Genomic DNA, 10,000 nt, shown 5'->3' with positions numbered 1-10,000 from the left:
GTCTGTCTGTCTGTGTCTGTCTGTGTGTGTCTGTCTGTCTGTGTCTGTCTGTCTGTGTCTGTCTGTCTGTGTCTGTCTGTCTGTGTCTGTCTGTGTGTGTCTGTCTGTCTGTGTCTGTCTGTGTGTGTCTGTCTGTCTGTGTCTGTCTGTGTGTGTCTGTCTGTCTGTGTCTGTCTGTGTGTGTCTGTCTGTCTGTGTCTGTCTGTCTGTGTCTGTCTGTGTGTGTCTGTCTGTGTGTGTCTGTCTGTCTGTGTGTGTGTGTCTGTCTGTGTGTGTGTCTGTCTGTGTGTGTGTCTGTCTGTGTGTGTGTCTGTCTGTGTGTGTCTGTCTGTGTGTGTCTGTCTGTCTGTGTCTGTCTGTCTGTGTCTGTCTGTCTGTGTCTGTCTGTGTGTGTCTGTCTGTCTGTGTCTGTCTGTGTGTGTCTGTCTGTCTGTGTCTGTCTGTGTGTGTCTGTCTGTGTGTGTCTGTCTGTCTGTGTCTGTCTGTCTGTGTCTGTCTGTCTGTGTCTGTCTGTCTGTGTCTGTCTGTCTGTGTGTGTCTGTGTGTGTGTGTCTGTCTGTGTGTGTGTGTCTGTCTGTGTGTGTGTGTGTGTGTGTGTGTGTCTGTGTGTGTGTGTGTGTGTGTCTGTCTGTGTGTGTGTGTCTGTCTGTGTGTGTGTGTCTGTCTGTGTGTGTGTGTGTGTGTGTGTGTGTGTCTGTCTGTGTGTGTGTGTCTGTCTGTGTGTGTGTGTCTGTCTGTGTGTGTGTGTGTGTGTGTGTGTGTGTGTGTGTGTGTGTGTGTGTGTGTGTCTGTGTGTGTGTGTGTGTGTGTGTGTGTGTGTCTGTGTGTGTGTGTGTGTGTGTGTGTGTGTGTGTGTGTGTCTGTGTGTGTGTGTGTGTCTGTGTGTGTGTGTGTGTGTGTGTGTGTCTGTGTGTGTGTGTCTGTGTGTGTGTGTGTCTGTGTGTGTGTGTCTGTGTGTGTGTGTCTGTGTGTGTCTGTCTGTGTGTGTCTGTCTGTGTGTGTGTGTCTGTGTGTGTGTATGTGTGTGTCTGTGTTACGCCTGGTGCCTTCTGCACTTTAGGTGAAGGGGAAGGATGGAGTTGGAGCCGTGATGGACTCCATGGATTTGGAGAGACAGCGGGGAATTACTATCCAATCCGCTGCCACCTACACTGTGTGGAAGCAGCACAACATCAACATCATCGATACACCCGGTAGGCAGCCAGAGGGACTAGAGCGCCGGGAGAGGCAGCAGAGCCTCAGAGACATGTTCACATGGCACTTAATCCCTCAGAGCCTCAGAGACATGTTCACATGGCACTTAATCCCTCAGAGCCTCAGAGACATGTTCACATGGGCACTTAATCCCTCAGAGACATGTTCACATGGGCACTTAATCCCTCAGAGACATGTTCACATGGGCACTTAATCCCTCAGAGACATGTTCACATGGGCACTTAATCCCTCAGAGACATGTTCACATGGGCACTTAATCCCTCAGAGACATGTTCACATGGGCACTTAATCCCTCAGAGACATGTTCACATGGGCACTTAATCCCTCAGAGACATGTTCACATGGGCACTTAATCCCTCAGAGACATGTTCACATGGGCACTTAATCCCTCAGAGACATGTTCACATGGGCACTTAATCCCTCAGAGACATGTTCACATGGGCACTTAATCCCTCAGAGACATGTTCACATGGGCACTTAATCCCTTATTCAGACTACACGCACTAGTCTAGAGCAGGATTACAGACTGGTCATCTGCTATGTGGTTATTCTGTCATTAATGGTAGGCAAAACAAGTCCAAAACTTTGCTTGCTATCAGCACAGTTCTTTGTCTCCCCTCAGTGTGGTGTACACACACAGTTGATGTCCATCAGTTGCTGTTGATGTCCCTCTCCGGTTGAACATCTTTCTGTCCCGTTCCCCATTTAATCCTGCATTAATTTCTGATTTTATGGACAAACCTCATTCACCTTCCCTCTGGTTTGACCCCCCACCCCTGCTCCCCAGGTCACGTGGACTTCACCATCGAGGTGGAGCGGGCCCTCCGTGTGCTGGACGGGGCCGTGCTGGTGCTATGTGCCGTGGGCGGCGTGCAGTGTCAGACGATGACCGTCAACAGACAGATGAAGCGCTACAACGTTCCCTTCCTCACCTTCATCAACAAGCTGGACCGCTCGGGGGCGAACCCGCAGCGTGCCCTCATGCAGCTCAGGTGAGCTCCAGCACCGTACAGCACACCGAAGGTTTATGGTGGCGCGTTCCAGGCCGTCGTAATCATTTTAGGATTGACACCAAGACCTCGCCAGACTAGTCAGTCCAGGTCGAGATAGCGGGAGACAGAGGACGCGGTTGGGTCTCTCTGTCTAAAGTGAGACGCCTGTAGTTCCTGAACCTTCTCACCTGTCTGCCTGTGTTTTGATCTTTCAGGACTAAACTGAATCAAAATGCAGCGTTCGTCAACATCCCCATGGGCCTGGAAGGAAATCTACGTGGTGTCGTCGACCTCATTGAGGAACGCAGCGTGTACTTCGATGGGCCTTGTGGGTAAGGTCACTATGGAAACATGCTCTTGGGCTTGCCAGCTTGTACAGAGTGAACCACTAACCACCGTAGTTTAAAGCTAATTAAAAATATCTGCTCTGGTGGGTGCTTAGGGGTACTATAATAATATAAATGCATTGATTTTTTGACTGTAATGATTTACATTTACCTGACGCTTTTATCCAAAGCGACTTACAATTATGACTGAGTACAACTTGAGCAATTGAGGGTCTTGCTCAGGGGTCCAACAGTGGCAACTTATCAGTGGTGGGGCTTGAACCAGCAACCTTCCGATTACAAGTCAAGTACTTTAACCACTGAGCTGCCACTGTGTCTTCAGCCTTTCTCCGTCTCTCAGGCAGAGCGTGCGTTTCGATGAGGTCCCAGCAGAGATGCGTGCGGAGGTGGCTGAGCGTAGGCACGAGCTGGTGGAGTGTGTGGCCAACGCAGACGAGACCCTCGGGGAGATGTTCCTGGAAGAGCAGGTGCCCACGGTGGCTGACCTCAAGGTGAGCTAGCTTTTCTGTTTTGATTCTGGACTTAGATTGCATTTAGCAGGAATACGTAACTTTGTGGCGTTTCTGAATGGAAATTGCCGGTTTGTCGTATGTAATAAGCAGCGAAACTAGACCCAAAGCAGTTACCTCGACTGGGCTCAGGTAAAGCGGACTTAGTGCGCTCGCTTGCTAGCTAATATCCAATGCTGTTTGCAGTTCTCACAGACAGCGGGGTGGTGGATCAAAAGGACTTTTGTTTATGACATGATTTCTGCCATTTTATACTGATGGGGAAACATTTGATTTGAGGTCAGCCGCTTCAGCGCAGGGCTGAAACAGGCAGACTTTGAACGCTGAGTAGCCGGATGTGCTCCACATAGAGTGTGCGTGTTACGCTTCAGGCTCTGGATACACCACCTTGTCCCGCTCATCATTAGTGCTTTAATTATGTCCTGTCTTTTTATAGTGCCGAGATGTGACGTGCTAGTTTCACATTTAGTGTACCTTTGTCTGCTCCCAGGTGGCCATGCGCCGGGCCACCATCCAGCGGACCTTCTCTCCTGTGCTGGTGGGCAGCGCTCTGAAAAACAAAGGTGTCCAGCCTCTGCTGGATGCTGTGCTGGAGTACCTACCTGACCCCACCGAGGTCAACAACTACGCCATCCTCAATGAAGAGTGAGTCCTCCACCCGGCCTCTGACAACACCGTCCTCCACCCGGCCTCTAGCAACACCGTCCTCCACCCGGCCTCTAGCAACACCGTCCTCCACCCGGCCTCTAGCAACACCGTCCTCCACCCGGCCTCTAGCAACACCCTCCTCCACCCGGCCTCTAGCAACACCCTCCTCCAGCCGGCCTCTAGCAACACCCTCCTCCAGCCGGCCTCTAGCAACACCCTCCTCCAGCCGGCCTCTAGCAACACCCTCCTCCAGCCGGCCTCTAGCAACACCCTCCTCCACCCTGCAACACCCTCCTCCACCCTTTATAAACTCGATTCTCCTCCCTGTGTTTAGGGAGGTGAGTAGCACCAGTAAAATTCCAATGGACCCGACCAGAGACGACACAAAACCGTTTGTGGGTTTGGCCTTCAAACTAGAGGTAAGACCAGACTAGCACCTGCATGCAAACGGCTCCTTTTCATGTAAAACTGCTTTTTCTTACTGTTGTTCTATTTGTAACTATTTTTGCTGCTGGTAAACGATGGTGTTTGAGCTTTCTTAGCGAGCTGATGTGGGTGTGTGTTCACCAACTCCCCCCCCCAGGCTGGGCGCTTTGGTCAGCTGACCTACGTGCGTGTGTATCAGGGCTGTCTGAAGAAGTCAGAGAACATCTACAACACTCGCACCGGCAAGAAGGTGCGTGTGCAGAGACTGGTGCGCCTGCACGCCAGCCAGATGGAGGTGAGTGTGTGTGTGTGTGTGTGTTGGGGGGGGGGGGGGGTCTGGGTGGGTACGTGTCCGGCCTTTAATGTGCGTTTTTGTTTTTTTTTTGCATTTAGTGTTTGTATTTTTATTGTTGTCTCAGGACGTGGAGGAGGTGTACGCTGGAGATATCTGCGCCCTGTTCGGGATCGACTGTGCCAGCGGGGACACGTTCACAGCTCGGACCGGCAGTAATCTCTCCATGGTACACACACACACACACACACACATATACACACACACACACACACACATATACACATCCTGAGAATCGAGAGCTTAATCACATGCTTCTAGAAGCTTCCTCATCCTCGTGTGGAGTTGAACGTATCGCGGCTGACTCCTTTTATGTTACTGTGTCGGAACAGGAATCCATCCATGTTCCTGACCCGGTCATCTCCATGTCCATGAAACCAGTTAACAAGGTAGGCACAAGTACTGTCGTGTCAACACGACTGGTGTGTGCACAGAAACCAGCGAGCTTCGCGTCCGAGCACTGACCCTCCCTGTGGTCCCTTTTTCTTCTAGAATGACACGGAAAAGTTCTCCAAAGGCATCAGCCGCTTCACCAGGGAGGACCCAACCTTCCGCGTGCACTTTGACCCCGAGAGCAGGGAGACCATCGTCTCTGGCATGGGAGAGCTGCACCTGGAGGTCTACACACAGGTGGAGTCACACCACCAGACGCCAATGTGGGGACCCATGTGAACTAGAGTCACACCACACGTTTGGGATAATGTCTGTGTGTGTGTGTGTGTGTGTGTGTGTGTGTGTGTGTGTTATAGAGGATGGAAAGGGAGTATAACTGCCCATGTGTGATGGGGAAACCCAAAGTTGCATTCCGGGAGACGGTGACCAGCCCTGTATCGTAAGTTCCCCCCGGTCCAGCTGTGAGGCTTCAGACACTTACATTTACGGCGTTTAGCAGACGCCCTTATCCAGAGCGACTTACAAAAGTGCTTTGTCATTTACTCATAGAACACATCCTAGTACAGTACAGTAGGTTAGAGTCCAATATACCAATGAACTAGAATACTGTAGAATACAGGGATCAATGTTGATGACTACAAGTGCTCAGATGATGAGTGCAATAACAAACAATATCAGATTATACGTGCTGGAGTTTGTTAGTCAACATAGGAGCAGGATCAGGGGTCCTTTTAAATATTCCACAAATAGTTGGGTCATCAGTCTGCATTTAAAGACTGCAAGGGACTCTGCTGTCTGGACAGCCAGTGGAAGTTCGTTCCACCATCTGGGATCTGGGACAGAGAATTGTCTCCATGCTTGTCTTCCGTGAGACTTGAAGCGTGGTGTTTCAAGCCGAGCCGTACTCTAGGTATGGATCGGGCTTGGACCTTTGACATGTTTAGAGTGGCTGGTCCAGTTTTGGCTTTGCAGGTGAGCATCAAGGCTTAAGTGCCAACAGTTACCGTATTAACTGTCTATTATTAGACACACAATTATTAGACACACAAGCTCCAACACAGTTATTGCACTGACAGTTATGACAGACTATGAGTTGTTACTCTCACGGACCACATGAGACTGTGATGGGCCCGTTAAGCTGTATGTGAGGACTTCCTGTGAGTCCAGGCTCATAACTTTGTGTCTCCTTCTGGGACAACCCAGCATGTAAATCATACGTCTATAATTCTAGCCCATTCAGAAGGCTGGCACCAGTGACTATCAAACACTTCCTTAAAAACCATGACACCGACACGACAACTACGGTGCGTGTTTATTTAACTTCATCTTTGTTTACAGTGTGGTGATGACGCTACCTAAGTTAGTAAACGGGCTAACGTGATTTTATATTAATTGTCAAATAAAGGCCACTGCCTTTAAAATCCCATTCAGGTCCTTTGTGTACTTACGCAGGTTTCATACAGTAGCCCTGCTGTTGTCTTTACAGGAAGCCTCGTGACGTTGTGGGTGTGTCATGGTCCTTGCTGTGGGTGTGTTGGCACACGGCTTTTTCTCCTCTAAATTTGACATTTTTTAGGTGTTTAGTGACTTGGGCAGAGTTTCGCTTTAAGATTGGACAGGAGCCAGGCAATCAGGGACGGGTTTGGGATTTGCAATGGCATCGTGGCAGCAATTCCATCTCTAACACTTGGACTCCATCTGCTGGAGACCAGGAGACCTGCAGCTTCCAGCGATTAATGTTCTGTGAAGTAATTCATACATGCGTTTAATAAAAGGTTCATATATAAAATAATGTCAAGAGACCAAGTTAAATTTGAGAGGGCAGGGTTTCAAAAAAGCACAGTCTGATCCCCCTCATCTGCTGAGATTACGCTGATGTCAGTAATTACCTGGGAAACCATGTCATGGAGGAGAACTTGAAGTTCGAACCTCAGCTGGCCATCTTGAATGTTCTGGGGAGTAGAGGAAGAAGGTAAACGTCAGACTGACTGTAGAACAGAGGACCCACCCCCCCCCCCCCCCCCAAAAAATGTCTAAAATGGTACCTTCTGTTCTAAACTAAACCGAATAAGCTCCACCCTGCATTAAGGTGGACTGGAATGGACTCTCTCCACTGTAGTGTGGTCTGTGTGACCTTGATGTGACCTCAGCATGGTGGGCCTACCAGTTGTGTGACCTTTGCCACCTGGGCCAGGCTGTACAGTGTGTTCTCACTGGACTCGTTGAGCATGATGAAGCTTGAGGCTACCCAGGCCAAGTGCCAGAAATGCTCCATCTCTGGGTCTATGTGACCGTAGCTGTCTGCACACACACAAACACACGCACAGAGAGAGTTGGTCTGTCTTACCTGTAATAGGTTGCTTCTGTCAAGGCACAGTTTAGCTGTATTGGCATTTCATGTGGTCTCAGATCGCTGAGTCATGGTTTACTTTGCATATGTGACCCCAAAACAAACCGAACTCCGACGGCAAAAGTGTGTTTTGCGGTTTTATTTACAGCAAACAGCTTGCATTACATTGAAAATCTTCATAGGTAGGAGACTCAAGATAACAGGCTGATCATGTGCGGCTCTGGGTCGGAATTACGTGAACTGTGCGGGAGACCTAGACGAGGGGGATGTCCCACCTGGGATGTCCTTGGCAGAGACGGGACCCGCTGCAGCGCTGTAGCGCTGGTAGAACGCCTGCTCCTTGTCGGAGGTGTTGGCCTGCAGTAATCCGTCCGGAGAGCTCTGGACCTTTGGCGGCTGGTGGACGTCGCCCCTGGGGTACAGAACCTCCGCAGAGGCCTTGCACTCTGGGCCCTGGGGTTAAACACACTTCAGCGTAACTGCGGAATATTCCAGCTCTTATACTGTTAATCTCTCACCCCCATGTCTGTGATGCAGACAGCGATTTTAGCATGGTTTCCTGGATTTAGGAGTGGGAATAAAGTAGACCAAACACATCTATCATGGAAGTCTGGTTTTAGTGAGGTCAGAACAAATGTGTCAACAGTGGTTGGGGTTTGTTTTGTTTTTTTTTGGTCTTTTCAAAACATGCAGTACAGCTGGACTTCAAAGTTCTGCTGGGTATGTGTGTGTGGGTGTGGCTGTCATCATATTGGCATCGTGACGAATTTAAACAGCTGAGGTCAGAGTTCACATCTCTCCAGACTTCCCAGGGGAGGCCGCTCTCCGAGAAAATTCTTTGTCTCAGCGCACAGTTTCAATCAGTGGCGTTGTATTTAATTCATAAAGGGACACACTGGGCTTTGAGTGACAGATTAATATGTACATATTCTCTCTGTATCAGAGAATGGGTGTGTAATGATGTCCTGCTCTGTGTGTGTGTGAGTGTATCCGTGAAGCTTTGTGAACTGTCCTGTTAATCACGCAGCAGAGTATCTGAGTCCAAAGCTCAGAAGTGCGGGAGAGGAACGGCTTGGACTGTCTACACGCCGTGTTAGTCCAGTGAACAGAGCAGGCGCAGTCAGGAATGAAGGAAGCACTCACGGTGACTAATGTAAACATACCTCACTAGCCCAGTCCTTCACAGAGAACTCTAAAACGTACTTCATCCCGTCGTCTCCCGTATCCTGTCAGAGAGGGAGCAGGAGACTTGGCTAACCCACACAGCGCAGGCCTTTAGACTACTAAAGAAATGCATCACTTGGGTAAACATACAGTATAGCGTAAACCTGGAAGCTGGAGGTGTCATGAACAGGGCTCGAGTGTCGTACCTCCGTTCTAGCTGTGTGGACCTGGGTCACAACATACACCCTGAAGGGGGAGCCATAGAGGGTGTTGAGATGGTGTTGGACCACGCGGCCTGCCCGCGACGCCTCATAGAACTGGGGGTTCAGCTCTCTGGAAGTCATCACCAACCCCTCCTGAGACAACACAGAGACAGATCAGTGAAGCAAAGCCAGCAGGGCGGCGGGGGCTCAGCACTCTGAACCTGCTTTCTCACGGCGCCTCGCTGCACGATCCACAGGGCTTTGAAAGAACTGGATTTGCTAAAAAAGCCTTGTCTGATCTTCCTGCTCCCACTGCACCGCTGAAGAATAAACTTCCTGTTTCCTATGTGTGGCCGCCGCCCTGCCTTCTCTTAAAGAGACAGCACTGCAGTGTTTAGAGTGGCAGCGTAACTGCAGTTGATGATGGGTTATCAGCAAGTGTATGTTTGAGTATGTGAAGTTTTGAATTACAACATGTTTTGGGGGGGGTGTATAAAGAACTGACGATCTGTTCTGTGGTTTGTAGATTTGACTTCACCCACAAGAAGCAGTCCGGAGGATCCGGCCAGTACGGTAAAGTTATAGGCTTTGTGGAACCCCTGGATGCGGAAAATTACACCAAGCAGGAGTTTGCTGACCACACGATTGGCACCAACATTCCCAAGCAGTTTGTTCCTGCTGTTGAGAGGGTTAGTATCTCTGGTGTTCAGGTCCTTGCACAACCCCGAGAGCCGCAGCTATCCTTTCAGTTTGAAGAAAGAAACTTTTTTTTTCGCTGTTAGCAGCGATAATGAAAGTACAAAATTGTTTCTGAGAGAACTGAGGAGAACCTCAAAGCGTGCTGTTTCCGAGAGTGATCAAATACTCGCAGGACTGCCAGGCCTGGAGTATCGTACATTCCCAGACACTAAGACGTGTCTGATGAAATCAGATCAAGACACAAGGGCCCTGGAGTCCCGAGAGTTCCTCCCTGTGGGCGGATCTCTGGGAGTTCTGGCAGGATTATGTAGAATACGGGGTCCGGGGTGGGATTAGATCACGGTTAACTGCCATAGTCTTTGATGATGTTCATGTTTGTGAACTGGGGCAAGGGAGCTCCCTGGCGCTGTTATAACCAGCAGGCCCTCGGGCCTTACGGAGTGCCTGGCTTTCTGTTGTATCGATCCACGCAGCTCTGATCAGAATTCCGTTTGTGCCGTGGCTCGTTGAAGATGGCGCAGGAAGGACGGAAGTGGAGGGCTACGGAAGAAGCCCTGTTCCCTGTCCGTGTCCGCACTGTCTCCCTCCTCTGTCCCTCAGGGCTTCAGAGAGTGCTGCGAGAAGGGCCCACTGATCGCTCAGAAGATCTCTGGTGTGCGCTTCGTCCTGGAAGATGGCGCGCACCACATGGTCGACTCCAAC

At 50.1% G+C, this 10,000-nt stretch overlaps 2 protein-coding genes across 2 annotated transcripts in view; one reads left to right on the top strand and one right to left on the bottom strand.

Moving 5' to 3' along the window:
• gfm1 (G elongation factor, mitochondrial 1) overlaps positions 1-10,000 on the top strand; it is a 14,351-nt gene that overhangs the window by 2,926 nt on the left and 1,425 nt on the right. The window contains exons 3-15 of the mRNA XM_027019820.2: positions 1,061-1,193; positions 2,003-2,207; positions 2,423-2,539; positions 2,895-3,045; positions 3,554-3,708; positions 4,046-4,130; positions 4,295-4,432; positions 4,557-4,658; positions 4,822-4,878; positions 4,982-5,119; positions 5,239-5,321; positions 9,126-9,288; positions 9,899-10,000. The exon at positions 9,899-10,000 is cut by the window's right edge and continues 43 nt beyond it. Coding sequence (XP_026875621.2) covers positions 1,061-1,193; positions 2,003-2,207; positions 2,423-2,539; positions 2,895-3,045; positions 3,554-3,708; positions 4,046-4,130; positions 4,295-4,432; positions 4,557-4,658; positions 4,822-4,878; positions 4,982-5,119; positions 5,239-5,321; positions 9,126-9,288; positions 9,899-10,000 — 1,629 coding nt within the window. The remainder of the gene's footprint in view (positions 1-1,060; positions 1,194-2,002; positions 2,208-2,422; positions 2,540-2,894; positions 3,046-3,553; positions 3,709-4,045; positions 4,131-4,294; positions 4,433-4,556; positions 4,659-4,821; positions 4,879-4,981; positions 5,120-5,238; positions 5,322-9,125; positions 9,289-9,898) is intronic.
• lxn (latexin) overlaps positions 6,183-10,000 on the bottom strand; it is a 7,291-nt gene continuing 3,473 nt past the window's right edge. The window contains exons 2-7 of the mRNA XM_027019821.2: positions 8,603-8,752; positions 8,396-8,458; positions 7,508-7,685; positions 7,047-7,183; positions 6,772-6,834; positions 6,183-6,623 (exon numbers count right to left, since the gene is read on the bottom strand). Of these exons, the coding sequence (XP_026875622.2) occupies positions 6,513-6,623; positions 6,772-6,834; positions 7,047-7,183; positions 7,508-7,685; positions 8,396-8,458; positions 8,603-8,752 (702 nt within the window). The 3' untranslated portion in view covers positions 6,183-6,512. The remainder of the gene's footprint in view (positions 6,624-6,771; positions 6,835-7,046; positions 7,184-7,507; positions 7,686-8,395; positions 8,459-8,602; positions 8,753-10,000) is intronic.

The sequence above is a fragment of the Electrophorus electricus genome, chromosome 7 (genome assembly GCF_013358815.1).
Source record: "Electrophorus electricus isolate fEleEle1 chromosome 7, fEleEle1.pri, whole genome shotgun sequence".
NCBI lineage: Eukaryota > Metazoa > Chordata > Actinopteri > Gymnotiformes > Gymnotidae > Electrophorus > Electrophorus electricus.
This window is presented reverse-complemented; position numbering and strand designations above follow the sequence as displayed.